Below are 27879 nucleotides of genomic sequence, written 5' to 3' on the forward strand. Positions count from 1 at the left end.
CTTAAACAGGCCCTTACATCAGGCACCACTAAGGCTACAGAAAATGATGTTAACCTTGCAACGGTATGACCTGAAGGTCAAGTATCATCCTGGAGTAGAACTTTCGGTAGGCGATGCACTGAGCAGTTCATACCTGCCAGAAACTACCAAAACCTTAATTCGAGACCAGAAGTTAATGAAGTTCATCTCACAACACATCTTCCTATTTCAGCCAAGAAGTATGTGGAGTTGCAACAAGCCACGGCAGCTGATCCAGTTATGCAAGCCTTAAGCTCAATAATCCAGCATGGATGGCCCAAAAGCAAGGAAGATGTACCAAATACTCTGTCGCTGGTCTCCTATTTAGAGCACAATGGCTTATTGTTCCTCACAGTTGAAGAAAAGAAATGCTAGACCGCATCCATGAATCGCATCAAAGTATTGTCAAATGCAAACAGCGAGTGCAAAACACCTTATTCTGGCCTGGCATATCTTCTCAGATTGAAGATAAGGTATCCAAGTGTTCCATATGCAGCCAATAGTCCATTTTCGAGTTCACAATGACCACTGAATAAAAGCACTGAGAACGCATTTGCACAGGGTTAGCCTCGACCTAAAAAAAATATTCACAAATACCAGTGGGAAGGTGCCACAAATTTGAAAATTAAACAATACACAGAGCTGTAAACAGGTCATCTTCTCGCTGGAATTTGTGAATATTTTACTTGAGATCGAGGCTAACCCTGTGTAAATGCATTCTCAGTGCTTTTAATCAGCGGTCATGGCGAATTCGAAACTGGACTATTCCACAGAGCACAACCCCCCCCCCCCCCCCCCCAAAAAAAAATGGTAATTCAAGAGCTACCAGACAGACCATGGGCTAAAATTACTCCAAATGGATAGAAATTGCCAAACCAAGCAACTTGGAGAGTAACAATGTCATCTGTCATTTGAAGAGCCAGTTTGCAAACTATGGTATCCTGGATGAACTACTGGGTAATCAGTGACAATGCACCTCAATACTCCAGCTTACCATTCAAAGAATTTAGCAACAACTATGGTTTTGTACACACAACTTGCAGCCCTATGTACCCTCAGGCCAATGGAGAAGCAGAGCAAGCAGTACAAACCATTAAGAGCCTCTTAAAGAAAGTACAAGATCCATACAAGGCTCTGCTGAACTACAGGAACACGCCATTGGAAGGAATAGGCTTATTGCCTGCACAATTGCTCATGGGCCACAGATTGAAAACATCTTTACCAACACATGCAGACCTTCTAAAGACACATGGAGCCCAAGAAGTCAAAGAACACTTTAAGAGAAGAAAGCTGAAAGAGAAACTTTACTATGATAAACACAGTGGTAAAGAGCTTCCACCCCTCAATGGTGAAAAGGTCACGTTACTGCATGGAAACAACTGGGTGCCAGCCACAGTGATCAGTAAGTACCACACACCCAGATCATACATTGTTCAAACACCAGAAGGTCAGAAGTATCGGAAAAACTGCAGACACCTGAACAAATGCCAAGCATCGCAAGACATACTAACAGCGTCTGCCCACGATCAACCCAAGGCATCATCAAACACCCACACTTCTAAAGTCAGTAAAGCACCTGTTCCTACTACAGAAGCACCACCTCCACATGTGCAGAAACCTACAGTGCGCACTTGTTCTGGACAATTGGTCAAGGAGCCTGCTTACCTTAAGGACTATGAACACTAGTTTGCTGCTACTTCAAACTTGTTGGCCATGAAGACTAGTTAACTGCATGAATCATGGACTCGTGGACTCTTTTTTTTTTATGTCCGTTGTTTCTGGGTGAGCCTTTATGATTACTTAGTTTAGACCAAGTTCATTTGCATAAAAAAGAAAAAAAAAAGGGAATGGAGATGTCATGTATGTGTCATCGTTTATCATTTATCCGCTTGTAAAGTTCAAAGGTATGATGGAAAATAAAAAGCATGAGCTTGTGAGAACATGGCGTAGTGTCTGTCGTGTACATAACAGAAGGGCAACATTTTTACCACACAACACAAAATGGCGCACGAAATGCAAACATCTTTACTCGTCAATCAAAAACACACATTTTAAAGGAAAGGTATGCAAAAAATCAAACCAAAATCGAAACGTGGAATCAAACAATTTGCAATTAATCGAGAATTTGATTAATCATTACACCACTATTATTCAAAGGGGAGCGCCAATTCAATGATTTATAGTATTAAATTAAAAGAAAATAGAACAGGCTTACTTTTCATTTGGTTTAAAATTCGATTTTTAAACTACTCATCTTAACAAGTGTTTTAATCCGCTTTCAAAAACTTTCAATTAGCTGTTGGCGATTTTTGTAATTTGACAATCTGATTCTTTCTTCAAAGTCCTATCAAAATTGACAGCAATGTCAGGGTTTAGCGTTCCAGGATTTTTAACCACCATCAAAAGTTATACCACTTTGTAAATTGACAGAAAACAAAAAAAAGAGTAATTGCATGCAATAAATTATAAATAAATCAAGATTAAAAACTTTTCTTTTCAAGAGAGCATTCTCAGATTTTGGGCTTTTTAATTAGGGTTTTTATGCAAAGGGACTGTAAAAAGCATTGAGACTTCCACCTGATGTAAAATGTGTTTCTAAGAGCCTATTTATTATTATCATTATAATTACACAATTATTTTACAATTGACAATTTACTCAAGATCAATATTATATTTACGATTTTTAAACTCGCTGTGACTTTCCAGGAGCGAAGCCATGTGCAGATTAGGGCTTAAAAACATAGGGCTTGAAACACTCGAACACACATTGTAATTCCGCAGAAACCAGGTCACAGTAAAATCAATCATTAGCGTTTATTGGAAGGAGTGCTGAATCAATAATATAGGAATCAGGATAACAAATTAAAATAGAGATGTTCTTGTGATGTGAAGTCGTTGTGGTTGTGAATGTGTGGTTTGAACTAAAAGCAAAATGATACAAAAGGCTTATGTAAGCTAATACTAGCTAAAGATACCAAACATAAATCAAGGATACTGATGGAACATAAATTTTAAACTATAACGACACGATACGACTAAAGATGTGCAGACTTACTTTGATCTTGCTCCTGCGAGGGTAGCAATTGTAGAAACGATAACTTAGCACGATAGCGATGACAGCAATAGCATAAAATAATAGCGAGAACATAGATGGTGTAACTAAACTGATAAAAATGTGGTGTGTCTAATTACATGATTCCAAAGGTTATGTTATGAAACTTGCATTGATCACAGCAATCACAGCATGAATAGCAAAAACTTAAAAAATGTACATAATTGTTAATAAGTAATAGTTATGTAAACAAAACAAAGAAGAAAATGAGTTATGAAAGTAACACTTGCAATACATATACCATTTACAATTTATTCAAGATTTGAAAACATACAGAATTTTTTTAAATTCTTGTATATTCCATTTGCCATACAATATTGTTTAAGACATTGGTATTAGCTCTTTCTTATCATGTCTGGTTTGCGCAAAATTCATGTTTTACCGATTTTTGATTTTTTTGTTCATTGTTTCCATGGAAATATTGATTACCTTAAGAAATACATAATACGAAACTTCAATCCATTTCCAATAACTAGTGTGACTTTGTATTGATCCAATTAAGGGAAAACTAATAAAAAGCTGATTGAAAATGTCTGGTATAGTCCAGAAAAAACTGTATTGAGACACCTTAATGGAATCATTGTCATAAATTGCAATTAATTTAGAAGAACACAGCCTTCTATAAACTACCAAGAAATTTGGTGTGCTGTGGAATGCAAAAGAGACACTTTTTCTTTGTTAACACCAGAAATGGAGCTCACCGAATGAAATATTTTAGAGGAGACTGCTACCATACATGACCCTCTTGATTTCCCAACACTATCTGTCATGACAGACAAACTCCTGATACAGAGAGCCTGGATTGAGAAAGCAGCCTGGGACACTCCACTTCCAAATAACCACCAAGAAAAATAAATATAGAAGTCAAGGCGCCAAGAATCCACAGGTCTAGATCGAATCTTACCCCCATGATGTTTGAAAGACAGCCATTCCCCCAGGGTTGTAGCTAAGAAATTTGTCTGCAGGTTGTCTTTGAAATTGAGCCGGCTAAAGAAGGCGCAAAGCGGGGGGGTCGCCCCCTCCCATTCGGGGGGTATGGGGGTCTCCCCCAGGAAATTTTGAAAATTTTAATTCAATTTGGGGCACTCTGGTGAAATCTAGGGGCTCTTTTATGCAAAAAGAAACAACCGTTAAAGAGAAAAAATTGTACATGCGTAGGCATTTTGTTATCTACCATCCCCTGATATTGGTATTATATATCATATTATTTTATTTCTAAATATGAATCTTATTATCTGTGTTATATTATAAGTGGGAGCAAGTAGTAATGGTGTTATGTTTCAGCTTATAATAAGTTAAATGCACAAGAAATAAAATAAAATAAATAGTACCTCCTTAATTTTGTTAAGCTAACTTTTACTCTTCCACAAAAAGTAAAGTGTAACTTTATTATTCTAGCAATAATACTCTTAATAAGAACGAGTTCAGAGCAACTGCGGAACTATTTAACACTGTACTTAAAAATATTAATTTCTGGCATGTCTGACTTAACTGTAACTACCTTATTGTCTTCGAGCAAAAAATGCTCTAACATTCCCCTGGTCGGTATCGCGTTTTCTTTTACGTTGATTTAAGCTTACATCTGCTGATTCCATGGATGGATAGATCGTAAATTAACAACTTTCGCACAACTGTCAGATGACTTTACAATATTCACTCGTGGATCAAACAAACTATCTTGTCCCACATTTATGAGAGATCCAGGAGACCTGGTAACAAACTCGTTCCCAATCTTTCACAACGCCTTGAATGCGGGGGGCTACCAAGCTTTGTGTTGACAAGATGGCGGACGCAGAAAACGGAAAGAGGACACGGTAAACAAGTTCTCAAAACAAGACTTTATTTCAATTACTTTGTGGCATCGGTATGAAAGGTAGTCAGGAGTTTATTCAACCTTTTCACTCAGAATATATGATTCTAAATCAAACAAGTGCATAACCAAAGAATTGTTCAATGCCCTTTTAACCAAGTGTTCGCCAGCCAAAATTCAGCCGGCAATGACCTCTTTCCCAGCTGGCGAATTTCGCCAGCAGCCGGTGCTTAGTGACAACTCTGTTCCCCACCAGTTAAAACTTCCCTACAAATGTGTTCGGATGTCTCTGATCATGAGGTACAAGTACACAGATTGGTCCATCATGACAGAGTACCTCAGTGTTGGAAGTGTTTAATGTCACAAGTGACTTTCTGGGTAGACAACATGAAAGTTATCTTCTGGGTACAAGAGTCGTAACTACAAGCCTGTTGTTTACCATCACTTGAGAGAAATCCATAAACAGTCAAACCCAAACCAATAGAAAGTAACTGACTTGAGGGAAAATCCTCTCAACCAGCAGAGGCTTTGACAGAGGTGCAGAAGTGAAAGCCAAACAAAAGCAAGCCCTAGAGGAACAAATTGCAGAAACAAATGAAGAGAGTGAAACTTAAATTGCGGGATTTTCAGAGACAAATTCAAAGAAAAAACGACCGATATTGCAGCAAATTTGCAGAGGTTTCGAGGCAAATTTCACTGAAAAGCAATCAGTAAAAGACAGCTGATTTTGTGGGAATTTTCTGAGCAAATTTTGCTGAAAAGTGATTGGTTTTGTAATGATTTGACAAACATTTTTAACTAAAAAAGACAGCAATTTTGCCATTTTTTTAAGAAAATGATGAGTGTTAGCCTATGCAATAACAACAGCAACAGAAACTTTGACTGCTTAAAAGAAGCAGCGATAAGCAAGTTGTTTGGACTATCGTACATGCTTGCATTTGTTTGACCACAAGGTTCTTTTTAACAGAGATCATCATTTGCTCTTTTAACAACAATGCACTCAAGAAATGTGCCAATGGCAAAGCTTTTTACATCATGGCCACAGTTAGTACTCAGTTTTTTTACAACATTAATCTAGGAACATCTGGTATATTTGGATGTTGTTTACTCATTTCATGATAAATTTGCAATTTTACAACAAGTAAACAGCCCAAGAGCTAAGATAAGTTTTAAATATGTTGTACTGACATGTATTTGGTACTGACAATTTCTAGTAAATTTCACGGTATTTTGCATGTTTCTATGAATTTTGTGGGATTTCTTGGATTTACTTGAAATTTGCGGCTCCACGACTGAGCGAAGTATCAGAAGCCCTGAGGATTGCTCAACCTTTGTTATTGTAGAAGAGTAAAATAGGCATTTAAACCTTACAAGGTTCTCCAAGTGGTACCAAGTTGCTTCTAAAACAAGAGTTGAAGTTTGGCCAATCACTAATTCAAGTGAGGAGTTGGGTTCAACAGTTTATCAAGAGCTGTTAAGTTGTTAGACCAACATACGCTGTATCAAGGCAGAACTGACAGCTTGGTGAATTGGCGGAAAGTGAATTAAACATCATCAAAGAAACACAATGAGAATATGAAGAATAAATAATTGCATTAACTGCAAGAAAAGAGTTGTGCAAGAGAAGTCATCTGTTGCCTCTCATTAAACATCTCACATATCTTTAGTAATAAATTGATCCATAAATTCATGACTCATGTTTTTTTTAAACCCTTTGCTTCCCTCATAAATGAGCATTTTTGAGAAAAAATGTTATTTTGCACAAAAAAGGGGCATGAACAAAGAACAATAATCATTCAATATAATCAAAAACTTAATTAATGTGTCGAAATTTCGCTTGCCGAGGGGAACCTCCCATCTACTTATTGTGAACCATTTATATAATAAGAAGTGTAATAACAATTTAAAACTAGTAAATGACTGAAAGCCTACCAACTATTACCTATGAGATTAACTATCAATAACATAGCTAAAAAAATAAATAATAAAAATTATGTAACAAAACCAAAACACTAAAAAACCCTAACTGGAAAAAAGGAACCACCTTTCCTTTAAAATTTCCAAAACTTATCATAGTTTCTGTTTACAATGGATTTGAAATTCATAAAGGAATAGGAGGGTTTCACAGAACTACAGCTTCCACGTGCAAAGTCAAAATGCAAATTAGCTGAGTCCCTTTGGGTTTAATTTAAAACAAGAATTTTCGCACACTTTATCCTTTTATCATCTTTCGCACCTTAGGTACAATGTATTGTTCAGACAGGATTTCTTAGAGGTCGGAATTTCGTTTTGGTATTTAGCTATGAGCTGTAACCTCAAAGACAGGTCCGTCTCTCGAAACAACTCGAGCTCAGAATTTGAATTCCCCGCTGTATAAATTATAAAAGCGCAACACGAACACTTGAGGTAAATAATACAACCAAACAAAATTCCAACTTGGACATAAACAAGTGCAAAACAATAGAACAGAAACGAATTTTCGTAAACCACAGTTTTTGTGCTTCAGCTTACCTTTGGCAGGAGTATTCACAGGTATTCATTGCCTAGTCGTTGTCTTCACTTCAGTATTCTGCAGCCGCCACAGCCATTTTCTTTGCACCAAAATCCAGCCAAATGAGGAAAGTTGTGTTTCAAAAGCCACCTGATGTCATAGTAGGCGCATTCATTGGTCATTTGACACCGAAATAAGCTCTAAATCCTCTCAAAACTGAGATATCCCACCATGTTGGATCCTCTTTCGTTCCCAGTTTCTTCCAGATTCGAGCACTCTGCGTTCGAGCACATCACGAAAATTTGTGGCGGGAAAGACAGTTTCACGCGGGAACGAGACCTCACGCGGGATCACGCAGCATATTATATAGACAGCACATTGCGTCCCCATACATGGCGTGCCTTCGTTTTTTCTCGAGGACGCTGACATAATCTGATCGTGGTCGTCGAAAGCCCAACAAAAACAAAATGGCGGCGACTATGGGAACTCACGATGCTTCGTACATTGGCCTTTTAGGTTTAGCAGAAACTTTCAGAACATCGAACCCACCCAAAATCAGGCAATGTATACAGTGTCTCCAGTCTGTGTTTCAATTTCAACCATCGCCCGCCATCCAAGCTCGAACGCATCTACAGCTCGGGAAACTTCTTCATTCGCATACGCAAAATACGGACATGGGGCGTTCACATTTAGAAAAGGCGGTGAGTTTAGTGGTTTGAATAATGTTTGGCCATTAAGTTTCTTGTATTTTGTATCTATGATGTCAATTGTGTTTAATCAACTTTTTTTTTTTTTCAGGTTGTCCAAGCACAATCTGTATCCTTTTATAAATATTGTCGTACGTGAACCAATTAACTGAAATGTAAACTATATACGAGCTAATTAGTATTAGTATACCCATCTAGTGGACTAATGCAAATCCTGCATTTTAATTGGCTATGCTACTAGAGGACTATTAGTAATAGTCCCTAAGTAGCGAAATTGGTGCAATCAAGCATGACGCTTTCTTTCATTTTATTCCCAAATAAATATTTCTTCAACTTACATTTGCTGACTTCATGATTGCCTTTTCTGTCCGACTAGTTGGGTGATACTAAAACAATTAGACCTGCAGCCCTCAAGGGCCATTGGTCAATGGCCCATTCGGTTTCACCTCATAGGCTATTGATGGGTAGCCCTTGCGGGCTGTGGGTCTACATGTAATTGCTAAATAGGCAATTGGACCTTGTGTCGTACCATTCAGGGAGTAAGCGCGCAAGTAATTTCAAAATCAAACGAGCACAAAGCGCAAGGCCAATTTTGAATTACGAGCAAGATTACTCCCTGAATAGTACTCCACTTGGTCCAGTTACTATTACTAATCGTTTCTATAACGAATTTCGGAATTGAAAATGTCTTTTGAGTACTTCTTTTGAGTGAAAACGTCTAACGCTTTTTAAAAGTTTTGAAAACTGTACATGTAGGAAGCAGTGCGAAGGAAGCCAGTAAAGCGCATGTAATTGGTGTGCAAATCACGTGGGTATCCAATTACAGGTGTCCAATTATGAAAAGTTCAAATTGGATACCTGTAATTGGACACCCATGTGAGCGCATGCCGATTATGTGACAAAGAGACGCACAGAGAACCAATCACGATCGAGAATTTTGTTATAGATACAATTAGTATATATAATGGGACTACATGCTGTCCAATTTGGAAATAATTGGATGAAAAAAAGTCCAATTTGGCTGTCAGAGGAATTTTTTGAATCCAATTATTTCCAAATTGGACAAGCATGTAGTCCTGTTACTTATTAAATATATAGCTCGTGAGGTAATACAGCTTTGCAAGGAAAACTACGGTAACTTTCTCTGAAGAAAAACAGACTGGACCTTTGATCTTCCGAAACTTGGGAAAGCTTCGAAAATTTCCGATGAACTTCAAAGATCGCAGATTGTCACAAGTCTTCGGAAATCCTGGGAAGTGTTTGGGTGATCTTCGGAAATCTTTGGAAGTGTTTGGGCAATCTTCGGAAATACTCAAGTGATCTTTGGAAATCTTTGGAGATGTGTGCGTGATATTCGGAAATCTTCTGAAGTATTCAGGTGATCTTTGGAAGTCTTTGGAATTGTTCAGGTGATCTTCGGAAATCTTCGAAAGTGTTTGGGGAATCTTTGGAAAGCTTCGGGAGTGTTCTGGTGATCTTTGGAAATCTTTGGAAGGTTTTGTGTGGCCTTCGATAATCTTCAGAAGGTTTAATAGCTTAATTTCATTGGCTGAGTCAAACTGTCCTATTTTTTCCCAAATTGGACAGTTTCTGCATTTTTACTCAAAGACCTTATTGAAAACTGTCCAAATTAAACCCCAAATGGGACAGTTTTTAGAAATTAAAGGATAATAGCTGTGCTGACAATACTGGATTAACTGACTGCTATATAATTAGGGTTGTAATAGACCCTATCACGGTTTTCGACGCTATCTTGACAGGTAGACAAAGCAGTCAGAAATTAGGTCCATTCCTGCTGGTGCCGATCATAGACTAGTATACCTCTTAATAAGCTTAACTCTTATCTAGCTTGGAACTGGATTTGAAGACATTCATTTGGAAGCCATGTGCATTTTAACAGACATTTACAAAGAACAGGTATTATAATTTATGGTTTTGTAGATTCTAAGTGCCATAGGACTTTTGCCATAGCAAGTCAGCCCAGCAGTGGGAATTGTCAAAGGTAATGTTATCTTTTAGTCTTTTAGGCATACATAAAATTAATTAGTTGTTGATTATAATTTTCCTGATTGTATATGTCCCACAGATCTTTTGAAAATAATAAACATCACTTTAGTCCTGCACTTTTCACTGAACCTCATCAGCACTGCTGCATCCCAGCTTTACAGGGTAACAAATACATGTACATAAACAACTGAACTCACTCACAGGTTAACATTGAATTAAATTTCTATTATTTGTAATATCGAATTTGACTTCATTGGTTTTGTAATTTTCAGGGCCAATTTCATCTTGCAAAGTCTTCTTTACGTCAGGCACTTGAAGTGGCTCATGCAAGCATTTTGCCTTTCTGGCAATTCAAAATCACTTTCCAGTTAGCGGTAAGTGTACTGAAAGGAGATGGGAATCTTTCGAGGCATTCTCTGGTCTTAGCTTGGTAAATGTTTCGACGGGACATACTTTACCAGGGATATACGTAGACAGGAAATATAATCTCTTGGCCTGAATTAAAACACCTTACTCCAATTAGGGGGGGGGGGGGGTGGGGGTGACTCCTAAATAAAAGGATAGGGGTTCTTAACGGAAATTTTGAACAGAACCCCTAAGAAACAAACAAGGTCATGTTTTGTGGGCATGACTTGAAATGTTTTCCACACCTAAGAGGTACCAATTCTAAAGCAACACATTATCTCCTCTGACATTTCTTTTGGCTCAATACCCTAAAAGGTACCACAAAAGCTGCAGATGTGGACCTTTTGAGGCTGAAATATACCTTAAGAGGTTCCAAAACCACATTTTTAACCCCTAAAGGTACGATGAACACCCCTGTTCTTTTTACAGTGTATATGGGAGTCCCCCCCCCCCCTCCAACCTTAATATTTAAAAGTGATTGTCATCACATGATTATTCTTGAGTGCGTGCTGGATATATTTAAGCAATGTGCTCTAAGCTGAAATAACCTTTTCTCTCAGAAGCACACTTGTCTATATATTTTTCCCCTGGGTATTTTTTGGTAGGGTGTAAAGAATTCATTGTTTGAAATATGATTTCCCTCTTGCTGTCATAAATTATTGTTTCTTAGGATGTGCATGCAAGTGACAAAGAACTGAAAGCTGCAACAGAGGTTCTGGAAATGGGAGAGAGATTTGCTGAGCAGTGTGGATCACACTATATGAAGTGAGAATTGAACTTTATCTCATTTTGTAATTCCTACCTTTCCAATTCCAAAACTGTCTTAAAACACATATTAATGGATGTTATGAATGAGTCTCGTGATTGTAGAATTAAAGGGTGTGTTCCTTTGGGATGATCTGCGTAAGGAACAGTGGTCCCAGTCTGGATTAATGATCCAGCATCACTCAGATCATGATACATAAAAGGAACTGATCTAAGTTCCTACCTGTTTTAAGTAAATGTTATACAAGTTTGGCAGGCTGTAGTGATGATTAATAAATTATTATTTTGTTAATTAAAACCTTGAGATTCCAAATTGTACTTGTGTTTCAGTGGGACCTTGCCATCTCCAAGTCTGTTGTCTCAAAGTCACCTCTATTTCAAGCTTAAATTCCATGGATTTGCTTTTCGGTCATGTTAACATGATTTTCTATCTCGATTGCCCACTTTCTCAACTATGTTTTGTTTCCCTTGACACTTTGGGATGGCAAGGTTCAATGTTATGTTAATAGCAGTTTGTGATTAGTACTTCTAGTAATGAAAAAGTCAGTCAGATTTGGAGTACTTCATGTGTATAGACAGGTAATGTAATACAACTCTTTCTCTCTGTTGACTTCATCTTGCTCTCTCTTTTTTAGGTGTCTTTTTGCACTAACCAGAGCTATGGTAAGAGATATTATTAAAGAATACAGTTCAACCCCTATTAAACGGCCACCCTCGTGAAAATGGATAGTGGCCGCTTAAAGGGGACTGGCCACTTAATAGAGGTAAAAACAATAGAGAAACCCTCATCAGGACTTTGATTACTGACTGCCAAATAGGGGTGGCTGTTTGATGGGTGACCACTTAATAGGGGTTTGGCTGTATACCAGTAACTGTACACAGGGGAGGAAAACAGCATTGAAACCACTTGCTCAGTGTGCCAGTAAATTTCAGTTTTCACTTGCTCTCACTTAAATACTGTTTGTCCAAAATGTAAACCAATAGACAAGTACAAAGTACCATAAAAATCAATTTGATAATGATTTAGACACCAGTGGGTCAAAACTGGCCATTTTTTGATAGTGTTTGTAATGAATGATAATGTAATGAAGTTGCCTTCTCGTGAATTAGATGGCCTAATTTTTTTACTGTTTATACAATTCTTTCAACAGGCATTTATGATGATCAAAGAGTTGAGTCATACCAATGCCATTTTATCTATGGTCGCAAGTTTCCTTGAGAGGTGGAACATTTCTACTTATCAACGGGAATCAATTCAAGTGTTTTATTTACTGCTTAAAGTGTGGAACTTTTTAACATTGGGACAGGTATTAACTATTATTTTTGTATTACATATTTTGAGATACATGTACTGCCTGTATTTAGCTCTTATTAACTGAGCTTAGTCGGTCTGTACAGGAGAATCTTGACCAAGGTTGTGAGTACAGACTGAACACAGTGAGGTCTCTATGCAAGACTAAGGCCAAGATTCTCCCATACAGACCGACTAAGCTCAGTTAATAAGATGTTTATCATATGGGAAACAAGAAAAAAATTAATGTGTTTAATTAATGTGCCTGGTTTGTACTAACTTACATTTTGCTTGCGAACGGTGATGTGCTGAACTTAATTCTGCCAAAGTTTGCTCATTCTCTTTACTTTTTTTTCTCATCAGGCTTCTTTTGCATTTCCATAAATAAATATTGTTAGAAGAAAATAATCAATATTTTTGTATTTTAGTTTGCATGTCATGTGCTGTCATATTAAGGCTGACCAAGGAATGACAGCCCTGAAGTACGTGGAAAAAATGGTCCATTGTTGCTTTTTTTTCCTTGTTAGGCAAAAGGTGTCAGACCACACCTAAAACAATTGCAGCAATCAATACAGATATTAACAACACTCCATATGGATGGTACGTTTAGCTTGGGTAGCTTATTTGATTTTATATCTGCATGAAGCCTTTTTTGCTGTTGGTAAGCTAGATATAGCACATGAACATGTATTGCATGCAACTTACAGAAGTTTCTCTAGATTTGTGTGGTTCTCTGGAGATGATTAGATTACTGCTGTTTGCACCTGAGATTTCAATAATCCAAAGGAAGTTCGTCGTCTGAGTCAGCCAATTACCCTGGTGAAAAATCATTTGGTACATGTAAAATTTTCAAAGACTTGCTGAAGATCCTTGGATCCTCAGGTGAGGATCTTACAGAGATCTTAACAAAGAACTTTGCAAAATGTTCCTTAAAGATCCTCAAGCCAAGGATAGATAGCATGCTTTTTTCAAGAATCCTGCAATAACCTTGAAGATCTTAAGGGGTTATACTTGTAAATGTAAATGAAGATATATCTTTGAAGGTCCTTGCAAAGATCTCTGAAGATCCTTGAAATATTTTCACTAGGGTAGTGTCATGTCTCTTGGCTCAGGCGTTGTTCTCCTGAAATTCTACTAAGGTTGGCAAAACATCAGTCCTAACAAACAGTCTTTTTCCTCCCCATCAGACACCCACGCTATGTTAAACAATATTTCCAAGCCAAAACAATTTATTTGTCATATTATTTATTTATTTATTTATTTATTTATTATTAAATTGTAGAATCACAAATCCATGAGGCTGAACGATTTGAATGGTTGACCAAGGAGCACCTTTGTGTTTTAGTTTATTTGGTAAGAATGTCATTCTGCAGTTCTCTTGGTATGCAATGAAAAAAAGGCGCTAATGCTGCCTCTGAGCTGTCTTTTTAAAATATCTTTCTTTCTCTTACAATGAAGTGTGTCAGAAGAGTACACATCAAGATTAAGAAGTGCTTTTTTCCTTTTATTTAACATTTTTGTGAGCATCTTCCATCAAATTACTTACATTCCCTGTTTATACCTTAGTTTCTGATTGCTACCACATTATATATTATCCATGGTACCATCTCTGTTCTTGCCAACTACATTCATTTGTAAGCTTACTGGTAAAGTTGACAAAGATCAATATACAAATGTTATACACAAGTCATGTAATAAAAGTGACCATTATACACTGCAGTCTTCTTGCAGGAGATGGGTCTGTATTGATGCTTGAATCAGGGAACCTACTAAGATAACAACCATTACAGGCTTTTTTGCAAATCCCAAGCATATTATTTTGTGATGTTTATCAAAATCTTGGCATACTTGAGCAAAATACACAAAGAGTAATAAATTATATGACTGTCTTATTGAGCTAATGTTCAACCCTCTTACAATCTACACAATCTACAAAAACAATTATTTTAAAGTAAATACAGAGGACACTTCGTTTCTTCCCATCTCCCTCCCCTCATGCCAGCCTACCTTTTAAAAGCAAAAGTTAGACACACCTTTCTGCTCCTTTGGGTTTCAGGTAACAGTAATGCACTCCATGTATGCAGGATATATGGAAAAGGCAATCAGATATAGTGAGAAAGCTCTGGTTCAAGTGGATCGGTTAAAATGTGAGTACTGGGAAACCAGTCCTTGGGACCAAAACTAGAGTTGCGGTAACAAAGGAAGTCATATGTTCAAGTCTTTAATGAACATTTGACAAATTCTCCCAATCTCCTAGTGCTGTTAAAACAATGTATCAATCAATCAATCAATCAAAAACTTTACTAGTGTCTTGTCTTCTAGCCATCCATCAGGCCTACTAATCTGACATAGTTACTAGTGAGTAATTATTGTTAAGGGGAATTTATTTGCCTACATATCTTTCAAAGTTGAATTTATGGTTTAAGAACTCAGTTCACTCATCATTAATTTTAACTGTCATTAAATTTGTTAAATTCTTCTGCCCAGTACTGGAGGAAAATGTATCCATGGACATCTGTAAAGAGAATTGTCATCTTGAAAACAGCCCCTGATAAGCTTCTTTCTGCTTCTTCTGTTGTCCCAGTTCCAATCATGTTATATTACAGTTAGATGTAACTCTATTTTAACTGAGTTTTTTTTTGCAATTTGTGGTTCCGCAAGATAAGGAGGAGTAGGTGGCAGAACAGTTCTGCATAGAATATCACATGATATAATAGGCAATAGACCTTATTTGCACTAATGGTAACTGACACATACTGTTTTGGGAATAATGCAATAATTTGGGCCAAAGATCTTAGTTTGTTTCTTGCAAAAGTTCACTGCTCAGCAAATTTAAAAGTATCTTGAGGTTTAACAGAAAAGGAGACTGGCTCCAAAAGAAATTTTATAAGTGGTTTTACTGAACATTCATGATCTAGGGACATTGTCATTAATATTATAATTAATATTAATAATGATAATTTATTCTGAGTTATAATTCCTCCCAAAGCTACTACACCAAAATCAGGCCTGTTGTCAACATTTAAACTGGTGCTTCTAGAACACATGATTCTTTGTAGAATGGTACAAGGACAGATGCCACAAGCAATCAAAGAGGTGAATAAAATCACCTGTGTTGGTATATTATACATAATGTACACATATAAAGAAATAGTATAACTATTGTAGAAAAATGATACGAAGTCTGCAGTCACTTTGAATAAGCTACTTGAATTAAGCATGGAAGTGTGTACCTTTTTTTGCACTATAGCTCATTCCTGTACATTATGTAGTAATAGTGCATTTTGTCTGTTAGTGAGTCAGAGAATGCAAATTGATTAAAAGGCTGTCACTTATGCACTTTCAGATTTCTCAAGTTTATCAATTCGCTCAACATGATGGAAAATTTTTGACAACTCATCAATCTGTGTTACATACTCTTCTGGTAGGTTTTATTTTGTTCATTATCAATGTTTACCATTAATGTCGTTCCTAACGAAAGTAAGTTAACTGTGGCGACTTGCAATTGAACCAGAGCTATTAATCAAATACAAACAACTCATGATGGTGTTAATGGGGGAACACTGCCTTGCATTTGGTTAGCCCATGCGATTGCCGGCAAGAGCATGACAAGCAACCTCACTTATCTCCCAGCACTATGAGCTGAATGACAGACAGCACATGCTGGATCAGACAAGAGTATCAGTTAGCAAGCAATGTTCAAAGGCAATGAAAAAACAACAAGCTAGGGGGATGTTGCTGTGCAGACTTAACTGCACTACACAGGAGTGACCCTTTGTTTATTATGCAGGAATACATGACCAACCTCATCTCCAAAGGGAGGGAGTCAGGGAAAATTATCTACTTGCTTAGGAGCATATTTGTAAACCATAGTCAGGGGGATTGCTGAGTCCTGTCATTGCAGCATACAATTAATTGATGATGAAGACAATAGTCCTGACTCCCACCTAAATTTCATAGCTGGTGTATATTCATTTTTGTTGAAAGTTTCTTTTAATATTTCAACTGTTAACAATGTCCACCTCCTTATCAGGCCTTGTACGCAATGTCCATGAATCTGATGGACTCAGCCTTGACACAGTTTAATACAGCTTTAGAGGTAAGGCAAATAATAAAATTGGAAAAAAAATTCATGAATTTAATTTTGTACTTTGAAAGGTGTCACTAACTGAAGCACATCAATTAACAAGAATGAATAAACATTTATTTGCATATTAAAATGTACATGAATTTGAAATAATAACTGTGTACTTAATTGTAAGGTGTCATTAACTTTAGCGCATCAAGGAATACAGTAACATTGATTTGATTATTCTAAGCCACTTAGCAAATAATGTTGTGAGTTGCCTACTACATAATATTCAACTGAGCAATAAATTTGATAGCGTACAACCTAATCAATTGCCTAAAATTATGCTTATGGCATATCACAAGTTCTCAAAAACTAAATTGTAGTGGATTCTCAGAAAGAAGCTTTAGGTTCAATTACACTTGACAACTCTAGACCTTTAGGCCATGCAGAGAGCACAACTCAAGGCAATTACAGTGGAATTCCAATTTCTCAAACCCTCATTTTTTCGAACCTCTGGATAGCTCAAACCAAAAGTCGTTTCCCCTCCTCAGTCAAACACATTAATTTTACCCCCAATTTCTCAAACTATCCAATTTTGCAAACCAATTTTCATTTCCCTTGGAGGTTCAAAAAATTGGGATTCCACTGTATTGAGATTTTATATGTATGTCAGCAGATTTAACCAGTGGCTTGTGACATGTAAGTCTGTTATAATCTAGGATGTTTGCCTACTTGCAGACCTGCAGTCAGCCGGAGCTCAGGAATTTTATTGGTTTAAATCTGGCAATTGTTTACATTCGCTCTGGAGTGGGAGGCAGTAGAAGTATAGAGGTGCGTGCAACTAAAGCAGAAGTATAATGACGTCATTAATTTTTGCTTTTGAGTACTGAACTTAAGTAAACCTTCCATGAAAGTTGTACAGGTCTCTTACATGTACAAGTTTGCTGGCAATAGTTTCCAGCTACTACTTGTACTGCTCTTAATTAGTTGATGCTACTACTATTAATCGTATCTATAACAAAATTCTCAATTGTGATTGGTTCTCTCTGCACCTATTTGTCACGTAATCAGCGCACAATCACCTGGATGTCCAATTATAGGTAGCCAATTTGAACATTTTGTAACTGGATATCCACGTGAATCACCCATCAATTACACTTGCTTTAATGGCTTCTTCGTAATGCTCTCTACAGTTAAAACTAATGGAAATCTTTTTTTGCTCAAAAGAAGTTCTCCAAAGACTTTTTTAATTTCGAAATTTGTAATAAATACGATTAATTAGCAATTGGACCTTGTGTTGTACGATTCAGGGAGTAATCGTGCTCGTAATTTTAAATCGGCCTTGTGCTTCACAGTCATCCAAGTTTGAATTACACACGTGATTACAGTACAAATCAGAAGAAACCTAACAGGGAACGCGTTTGCGAATGGGTATAGAACACATATAGAACAGGTATGAGAATGTGAACAGAACAGGAATGGAGCAGATACAGAACAGGAACGGGAATGTGTGTGGAACAGAAACAGAACGCATTCTGTCGAGCATGCCCTGTTTGGTTTCTTCTGATCAGTATTGTACTCCATGAATTGTACTCCACTCGGTCCAATTACATGACTGTGCTATTACTAATAGTCCAGTTACTAATAGTGTTATCAAATGAATGCCTCTGGTGAACAAGTTGAGATCATCTTTGATAGGAACTTCTATATTGTATTGTCACTTTTTGGTTACCACAGCCATGCCATACGCTATGGGCACCAACTGAAATAAAGTTGAAATCCAGAAGATTGCCTATTTTGCATTTTTGATCCTAAGAAAATGTTGTTAAAAGTAGTGCTCTGCAGATCAAACCCCCAAAATGGGTCAAATGTTCCAAAAGTTTCCCCCTTAAAATGTAACATTGCTTAGAAGTAGATTTTGCAATAAAATATTAGTTTATTTTTATTGCAAAATGTAAAATATCAGCCAAAATAAGTGTGAAAAATGTACTTTGAACACTTTCCTTCATCTCTGTGAGACTCCTAGATAATCTGGGAGAATTGCATAGATGAAGTATCTAGTGTCAACACGACAAGGCCAGGTAACTGTGCTTACTAGCACAGCTCCAGCTGTCTGAAGGGCCACTAAGCAGAGATCCATACTCATAGAAACCCGTGAATCACTTTTCTCATGGTAAAAATGACTAGTGGTATTGCTTGTGTATGCGTACGCACGACATCAATGATGACGACAACATTACACAATGTGGCGGCCATACTCCAGCTAATAAGTTGACGGAGACAGGCAGCCTTGGTTTACAACACTCATCTTTGATATTGGACAGGCATGTTATAGTCAATTGACACCTGTCAAAAAAGGTATCCACTGACCAGTATCACATGACCATATTGCGGGCTCAAGTTTAGAGTGCTTTGAGGTGACATATTTCTTAGAGTTGACCACCGACCAAGTACTGTTTGTTTTTTTTCAATTGGATCACAGGCTCAAGCCAGGTTAACTTGTTGTAATCAGGCTGGGTTGTTCGGTAGCCAGTTAGCACTAATCCCGAATTAAAAGTCTTGTATAGAAATGTTTTTCACTGCTTATGTTTTGTATAGGTAGGTAGGTAAAGTCTACATACAAGCCAAGGGGTGCATCAGGCCAGAGCTTATCCTGGTTTCTGTAGCATGAAGTGACTAAGAGTATTTCTACTCCCCCCTAGATGGGATGGTAGTCCATTGCAGGGTTGCCCTCAGCGTTATAGGTCACCAGTGCCTATTTATACACTTGGGTGGAGAGAGGCACTGTGAGAGTAAAGTGTCTGGCCTAAGAACACAACACAATGTACCCAGTCAGGGTTCGAACCCAGACCGCTCGATCAGGAGTTGAACACACTAACCATGAGGCAGTGTTTGTACGGGTCCTGGAAAACCTGGAAAGTCCTAGAATTTTTGTTGTGGCATTTTCCAGGACTGGAAAGTCCTGGAAAATGGCTACTGGTCCTGGGAAGTTCTGGAAATCTGTTAAACTCAAGTAAAAAATATGAAATGTATGACAGACAGTAAGGAGAATTAGCATTGAGATCTTGGGAGTGAAAGGGTTAATGTGAATTTTAGAGTCCTTGAAAAATCAATCTGAGTCCTGGAAAAGTCCTGGAAAAGTCCTGGAAATTTGTTTCTGAAAAAGGGTACGAACCCTGACGAGGCCAACCGCGCCTTTGAGATTATTCAAACTTAGACGGCCAAACAATGATATAAACAGAAAACCTCACTGTAAAGTTAAAAAACAAACACGCTTATGCTGGATTAGCTTAATCAGGTTCTAAACAGCCCGGCCCAGGAGCTCCACTTTCAGGCTTGGCTAAATCTATATATGTTAGTCTTTTTTTAATTATTAGTACTTTTCTATTGTGTAAATTAATGTTAGTAATAGTACACTTACCAAAGACAACAATCTGCAGAGTGATATAATTATGTAAATTTATTTATTATTTTATTTTAGTATCAATAATTGATTTCAAATTATTAGCATGTGCTAAAAAATACTAAATGTACTGCACTTAAAAAATTTCCAAGTAAACTTTACAAGGTGCAGCTATAATTTCTCCTTTTTTTTTTTAAATCGTCTGATCTATAATTTATTTTGTTTACTTACAGCTTCAAAATCTATTGGCAAAGATAAGACCAGATCAGCTTCCCACATGGTAATTTACAAATAAATTAATGTAATGGTACATCATGACAATTTTATATTGGTAACCTGATTTACATACAATTAGGTGTTCATAGGTTTTTCTTGGTTGTGGCTTAGTAATAGCCTTTCATACATGAATATATTATTCTCCAAATCTCTTTTAATCTCCTGTTCCTCTAACAAGTTCCCCTTCATCTCCCAACTTGTTACTTGCATCATCAACACTAAATCCATGGGGCATCATAAAATAGATTAAAAAAAGCAAAATCGTAATATACTGTTAATGATGAAATCCTAAAATTGGTAAAATACTAAAAATAATTAATGCAATTAATGTTGGTTTTCACGATTTTTAGTTTTAGTGCAATACCATTATTATGTCAGTAATTTGGTAATTTTCTGAGAGATGTTAAAAGTTTTTAAAAACTGACATGATTAATCTTATTTGTCTTCAGTTCACATAGTCACCAAGCAGGTTATTACTATATCAGAGGATTACAGTCATTCTTTGAATCACGTTTCATGGATGCCAAGTAAGTCTATAAGTTAATAAATAGCAAATTATAATATTGCTGTATTACTACAGCAGGCTTCAAAATAATATCACAATAGCGATAATGAGAGTTTTTGTAATGTTATGCATGTAGAATTTCATAACTGGCCTTCAGACAATTTGTTTTATTTTCAGTCAACACTTAAGTGAATTTTCCACATGTCTTTCCAAGAAAAAATTTTAAAAATCAGATTCCAAATTATTGTGATGATATCTCAGCGTGACTATATGTATTTACTTGTACATGTACATGCATCTATTCTAAGAACTTTAAAGGAATCAAATCATGCCATTGGTGACTGATTGAATAAGAAAAACTGTACACCATACTGAATAATAATTAAAAAATAAGCATTTACATAGTTGATGGTACGAAAGGAATTATTGTTGGTCAGAATTAGTATATCAAGAATTTGTGTGATATAAACTTATAATTTGATTAACGTTAATTTTTTCTATGTGGCAGAAAATACCTACGGGAAACTTTAAAGATTGCTAATTCAGAAGATCTGAACAGATTGACAGCTTGTTCACTTGTCTTGCTTGGAAACACATTTTTATCTCAGGGGATTACACAGGTATGAGGTCACATGATTCTGTTTTTAAGGTGTTCTTTCAAGAAATATAGATCTGTTCAATTAATTAGCCATAGCTTCTTGATTGTCGTGCCATGCAACACTCCTATTATGTATTGTTCCAATTTTTTTTTTCAAATATCTTTTCCTGTAACAGTTTTTTCTGACAGTTGCCTGATGATTGCTTTGGAGGAAGCATGAAATTTTGAGTAGCAAGTAAATGTCTTGGACCAACTAATCCAGCTCTTTACGTCTACTGTAGTTATAAATTGCTGTACAGGTTGCAGTCAAACTATTGAACACTCTCATAGCCGATGAGGATTTCAACCTGCTCTTTGATCTGTATAATCATGTATGTAGAGTGTAGTTGTAAACAGATTTGACTTTGCATGCATGTGTTTTAACTTTTCAAAGGCCCAGATCAAATGTTGAACTTCACATGAGACGAACTAAATTGCAATTTGAATCGCTCTTAATTGGCCAAGCTCCATTAATGGGTCAAACATGGAACTTAATTCAAATTTAGATTGACCAACATGTTCTATCCATGTTGGTCAATCTAAATTCAGTCGGACGAACTCAGTTGAGTCAAACGTTGAACTTACCATGAACTTAATTCACTCAGTTTAGTTCATCTGATGTGAAGTTTGACATTTGACCTGGACCTAAGGGGGCACAACAATGTCCATGTGTTTCTTTTTTGAGAACAGGAAAAAGTGATAAAGTTAAAACATATGATCATGGTTTCCATTAAAAACATCCATGGTTGTTTGTAAATTGTGCTTTCCACATACTGTATTACTATTAAAAGGAAGCTTTAGACATGGCATTACCTGCAAATCAACTGGCTAGCCGTATACCTGACTCTTATATTCATATGTGGGCAGCATCACTTCTGAGAGGTGAGGGAACTAGTCTTAAATACCAGCATGTCCAATTGTAGTAAATAAGTAGGAAGATTGTGTAGGAGGCTCAACTGTGGACAAGGGTGATAGGGGATAGGGAATTATGAAGGGATGTATATAAGGGTGTCATTTATAGCAGAGCTCCCCCTATACTCATATAGGAAAGAAAAAGAAACCCATGAGTTGATTTTCTCATGGTTATCATGGCTAGCGGTACTGCTCATGGGCACGTACGCACGACGGCAACAACAGCGACAGAGAGTTGCCCAACATGGCGGCCATACTCCAAATAATAGGTTGACAGACATGCAGCCTTGGTATCACGTGACCATATCGCTGGCTCGAGTTTACAGCTCTTCGAGGTCACATGTTTTTTCAAGTTGACCGCTGACCAAGTGCTGGTTATCGATTGGATTGAGGGCTCATATTAGGTTAACTTGTTGGAAACAGGGCAGGATTGCTCGGAAGCCGGGTAACGCTAACCCAGGATTAAAAGTTGACCAAATTATAACTTTTTCTTCTATACAAATGTTTTTTGCTGTTTTGTTTTGTGTATAGGGTGATTATTAAAACTCAAAACAGAAGGCCAAACAATATACAGAAAACATCACCGCAAAGTTACATGAAATCAAAATTCTACCTTTTCCTGGGTTAGCTTAATCAGGCTCTGAACAACCCGGCCCAGGAGCTACACTTTTAGGCTGGCCTAAATCTATATATTAATGGGCTACATTCCTGTGCAGCACCAGGAGAGGATGGGAAGGGGTTATCTATGAGGAAAGACTACTGTAGTAGTATATAGTTTTACAAGAGGGGGCTATCTACATGTAAAAGAGAATATATGTACATGTGTTTGGTTTATGGAGAAGCTAACTACAGGGGTACGTCTAGACATAGGGAACTAATCTATAGCGGAAACTAAACATTGTTATAAAGAGGAACTATTGCTGCAAGTCAGAGAAAACTATGCCCAGGGTTATCAGAGCATCAATGAAGAAGTCTAGCTACTTTACATAGACAGGGACTACTTGTATCATGCATTTATCAAACTAGGAGGGATGATTTTCAAAGTCCTGGAACATCTGTATAATTATAATGTTTCTTAAACAGATCTTTATGGCGTAATGGGTGACCCTGTCTCTGCTAGTGAATATTATCAACTGCATAACAGCTTCACCAAGCGACTTTTGGATAGTAAGTCACCATTGCTATATATTAGTTATGCAATGCTTTTGAGCGACATACCATGGAATATCCCACAAGTCACTTGTATTTACAAGTGACAAGTGGGATATTCCTTGGTATACCAGGATAGAGCATTGCATAACTATTTTATACCATGCCATAGTACATGTAAGTGGTCAGCACAATCGATGGAACACATGCGCGATGGGAAGGTTCGGTGTAATACCATCAAATATACAAGAGTTTTCCTGTATTCTGATTGGCTGTATTTTCTATGGCATGGACCGTATAAAATCATATTTATATATATGTATAATCTACATGTGGACCAATCCAACCACTGGTTGTTCATCTGTTTGAGTGAGATTATTAAAACCTGAATCATTGGATAATGCAATTCGAGAGTTTTCATTGGCTTAGCCATCATGGGTTATGAACCATTATACCATGCTTTAGGAACATGGTAAGCATGCATGTGACTTTTTTTGGCATTTTTATTTTTATTTTAGTTTAGTTTTCTATATTTTGGGGGTGTTTTTTTAATAAAACAATTATTCCACTCACGCTTGTTGGATATGAAATGATTATAGCCAACTTGGCGCTGTGCACCTCATTGGCTATCTACCATTTCAAATCCAACACATGCTCATGGAGTATTTGTTAAAAAGCAATCAACCATAAAAGTTCATTAATTATATTTTCTCTGGATTGAAATGAGGAGGAGTCATTCATTGTCACGGGTTAGGGACTGTTCATTTTTTATGTGGTAGGGGGGGCTGGTGGAATTTGGAGGGGTGTTATTTGAAAATTGTATGACCCCCCCACTTCCTGATATCTTTTCACATGCCCTCCCCCCATCAGTAATTTTTTGGGATGCCCCACCCCCTTGAATTAAAAAAATACATATGGTATTAAAAAAGTTACTGCATTGAAATTTCGTTTTGTTACATTTCACAAAATTTATTGAAAGAAAGCTGCTTTTAACAATCTTTGCTCAAAAGAATGAAAACTCGATTTCAGCTCCTCTTGTTACTGCTCGTCCTGAGCATGTTGTAGCTGGCCACTCGTCTGCATATTCCTCATCTGAGGTGTTAAAAGCAAGAACGACATCATTTGAGTTGTCTTCAGAGTCAGGGGCGTCGCTCTTGTTTTCATCGTCAGTTTCTTCTCCCTCGATGCTTTCACCACTGCTGTCTAGTTGACCTGATTCATTGCTGCCTCCCACTTCGGCTTGACCAGTTCTGAGAGTATTCATCGGCAAGAAGTGTCCCATAATTGCCTACACTTTTTCATTCTTGCTGCTCTTCTGATGCTGTTTTAATAGTCCATGATATTTTAAGTATTTGTTCAATTCTGGCACTCGGAGCTTTTTTAGCTTGGTGGCATCTTCGCACAAATTAGCCCAATGATAATCTTCATAGGATTTTTCTCTTGCTTCCCTACTTTCCCTTGCCCTTTCCTCCAGTCTCTTCTTTCTTTTGGCCTCAAGATGCTGAAGATAGTCAAACACAAACTTTGGTTTCACAATGAATGGTTTGGGGCATCTTCCTATAGGTGGTCCAGCCCATTCACAACAAAAAGAACAAATTTGTCCTACCTTTACGCCACAAGAAAACTTCAGAAACTCCCTGTAGTTCTCACCCTCCTCATAATGTTCGCTAATAAACTTTTTATGAATGAAAAGAAAGTTGTTACTATTCAAGCACTGTTATTATGAAAGATAAAAGCTGTTGAGAAGTTTTCTTGTTACCCTGGAACTGTTTTAGCATATTTGTTATAAATAAAAGGAAAATTTTTCTTCAATTTGTAAACATCTCTCATCCTATTTTAATCTTATTTTTTTCGTCCAACCCCCCTCTTTCCTTGCCAAATTTTTTTTTGCGTGGCCCCCCCCCCCCCTCCAACTCCCACCACCACCACCACCACCCTCTCTCACAAAAAATGAACGGTCCCTTAAGTAACTGATAACTAGGATGGTTGCTTTTCTTATTGATAATGTGTTAATAATTAAAATAGTCCATATAAATGACACAAATTTACCAGCCCAAATAACTCTGAGGTTGTCAATGTATGTATCTTGTACACACATCAGGAATCGCTTTACATGTAGCATGCATAATTCAGACCAGTCCTAACTAAGTTTTTACAACTTGTTGCCAAATCAAGTTCACCAAATATGTTATTAGAAAATACTTATTGACTTCTGGCACTCCTGCTCAGTCAGGAAGGTCATATATATTATATCATATATAATATAACAATTATCTCATCCTCCCAGGTCATATGCAAGCTAGTCAGATGCCAGAACACAGACTTATTGAGGTAACAGTTGTTATCTAAAACAGGAGTTTCTGATTGTAATTTTACTGTCAGTAATTTATTCCCAATACATTGGTATTTAATTTCAACTTTTACATTTCTTAGTGCTTGGATGACAGAATCAGTCCACCGCTAGTATGCATGGGCAGTTTAATACTTTAACTTGTCAATTTGATTTCACTCTTAGTGGGTTGGTGGCATCAGTCCACCAAGGCAATCAGCTACGAAACAAACAGCTGGACTGTTGACAACTTTTCCTCAAGCTGGACCTAGTAGTATGATGTAATGCAAATGAACACTACAGACTCGTGGATATCAGAATTCCATTTAACAGAGCTGTGTTAAATTATCACTTTGTAATGTGGCATTATTAGCAATGGTTGCTGTGGCAGCACTTGAAAATCATCATCATCATCATTACCATTATCATCATTATGGCTGGGAATGACAGGATGTATGTATGGAGCAAGTAATGGAGCTGTCAGTTGTTGTAAAATTCTACACATTTGTCACGTGGGGATGATTCCTATGGTGAACATATCAGCTTTGGTGGAATTCTTAATTGCATCCTCTTGTGGACAAGATGAAAAATTTCATCTCATGGATTTATGCTGTTATCTGCATTATAGTCATGACTGTGGATCAGTTTCATCATGGTCATTGATACTGGTGTACATGTGACTGAACTTAAAGCTATGTCGTACCGCTGGCTAGTGCAATCAAATCATTGGAGACATTTCATGTTGATACTTAACTTGTGTTTGTGTGTGTGTTTACCTGCACTCATCTCACAACCCAAGACTTAAAACTTGAAATCTTGTGTGGAAAATGAGACCTCATTATATGAGTAACTAGTGTAAATATATATGTAGATAAATGTATGTTTAAGGGGTCACGTCATAATGCCCAACCTTAAGTTCATATACAATAAGTTTGTTGACAAACTTAAAAGATAAGTGACCAGCGAATGTCAATCAATAACTTAAAATGTAGACTACTAAAATTCTAATTAATAAGTATTTTGCTACAAATACTAGTCGTCATCCAGTTGTTCCTTTCATTACATTATCAAGTTGATAGGCAGGGAGAATATGGAATATCACCATCTAGGGGATATCATCCTGATGTACTACCAAATTTTCAAAACCAACATTGAAATAAATGTAGCAGGAATTAGTTGGGAAAATTGATATTCATCAAGCTTTCAACTTATTGGGTGGAGCCATCTGTATGTTTTTGAAGCAAGTCTTCCATTGAAGGTAAATGATGTTGGGTTATTTAATAACAATGTGTCCCACAAGTAACCTGTCTCAACTTTTTGAACTCAGTTTCAACTCTCAGCCAATCAGCATGGTGACATTTTTTGCACATATATTATTAGCCACAGAACAAAACAAAATGGAAACCAAGAGGCACTACACAGATCCATGTAAAGTGATATTATCAGCATGTAATGTTTTTAGTTAAATTGTAGACTTTTTCTTTTGAGATGGAATGGTTGAATGTACAAAGAGAGATGTATGTTTATGAAGCCAAGTTACCATGTGGTAGCTCCCTCCCTTATGAAATGGTTGCCCAAATCAAACAGAACCTATCAAATTTAATGTAAGAATGCTGTCAAAAATCTGTCAATAATTTTTTGATCAGAAACAGTATTTTATGCATCACTGTAAGATATGTACAAATGTTATATAACATCTTTAGATGTAATCTCCATGCATGGCTACCACAAAGTAGTGGTGGCATTTCAGTAATGTCACGTACTTAAATGTCGTAAGTTGTAAATATTGTGCAAGTAAGTTTAATATATCAGTCTTTTAATAAATCACAGATTTATATTAACTTGTTATCACATTTCAATTTATGATAAACTTACTTGTAAATCTGGTTGACTCACTTGGAGCAAGTCTAACTTGTCGATATACAGTTCTGTATTAACTGCTCTAACTGACCAAGTTAGCATTTGTTATTACCGTACCCAAATTCACAAT

The 27879-nt window shown here is 36.8% G+C and overlaps 2 protein-coding genes and 1 pseudogene across 3 annotated transcripts in view; 1 reads left to right on the plus strand and 2 right to left on the minus strand.

The window, feature by feature from the left end:
* LOC110049259 (uncharacterized) overlaps nucleotides 1–7716 on the minus strand; it is a 33919-nt gene extending 26203 nt beyond the window's left edge. For both annotated transcript variants that reach the window (XM_089296217.1, XM_089296216.1), the window contains exon 1: nucleotides 7452–7716. The gene's annotated coding sequence lies outside the window, so the exon portion shown is untranslated. The remainder of the gene's footprint in view (nucleotides 1–7451) is intronic.
* A 147-nt stretch (nucleotides 7717–7863) lies between these two features.
* Nucleotides 7864–27730, plus strand: LOC110049256 (MAU2 chromatid cohesion factor homolog). The gene is made up of 21 exons (XM_020755040.2): nucleotides 7864–8132; nucleotides 8230–8247; nucleotides 9987–10055; nucleotides 10418–10519; nucleotides 11221–11315; nucleotides 11951–11978; nucleotides 12467–12622; nucleotides 13134–13206; nucleotides 13889–13959; nucleotides 14663–14753; nucleotides 15596–15702; nucleotides 15953–16030; nucleotides 16640–16705; nucleotides 17417–17509; nucleotides 20315–20361; nucleotides 20807–20884; nucleotides 21371–21482; nucleotides 22291–22381; nucleotides 23495–23578; nucleotides 25848–25891; nucleotides 26076–27730. The coding sequence occupies exons 1-21, from the start codon at nucleotides 7899–7901 to the stop codon at nucleotides 26172–26174; spliced, it is 1836 nt and encodes a 611-aa protein (XP_020610699.2). The 5' UTR covers nucleotides 7864–7898; the 3' UTR covers nucleotides 26175–27730.
* On the minus strand, nucleotides 24564–25686 carry LOC149108385 (uncharacterized; annotated as a pseudogene).
* Nucleotides 27731–27879: the final 149 nt, after the last annotated feature.

This window comes from Orbicella faveolata, unplaced genomic scaffold (assembly GCF_042242905.1).
Source record: "Orbicella faveolata isolate gen_17 unplaced genomic scaffold, um_ofav_v1 contig_26, whole genome shotgun sequence".
NCBI classification, from domain to species: domain Eukaryota; kingdom Metazoa; phylum Cnidaria; class Anthozoa; order Scleractinia; family Merulinidae; genus Orbicella; species Orbicella faveolata.

Excerpts from the sequence above, each read along its gene's own strand:
- LOC110049256 (XM_020755040.2), top strand. The coding sequence starts at position 7,899 with ATGGCGGCGACTATGGGAACTCACGATGCTTCGTACATTGGCCTTTTA. Across the intron at positions 10,520-11,220 it reads AAATCACTTTCCAGTTAGCG|GATGTGCATGCAAGTGACAA; the intron begins GTAAGTGTACTG and ends ATTGTTTCTTAG. Across the intron at positions 11,316-11,950 it reads TGTGGATCACACTATATGAA|GTGTCTTTTTGCACTAACCA; the intron begins GTGAGAATTGAA and ends TCTCTTTTTTAG.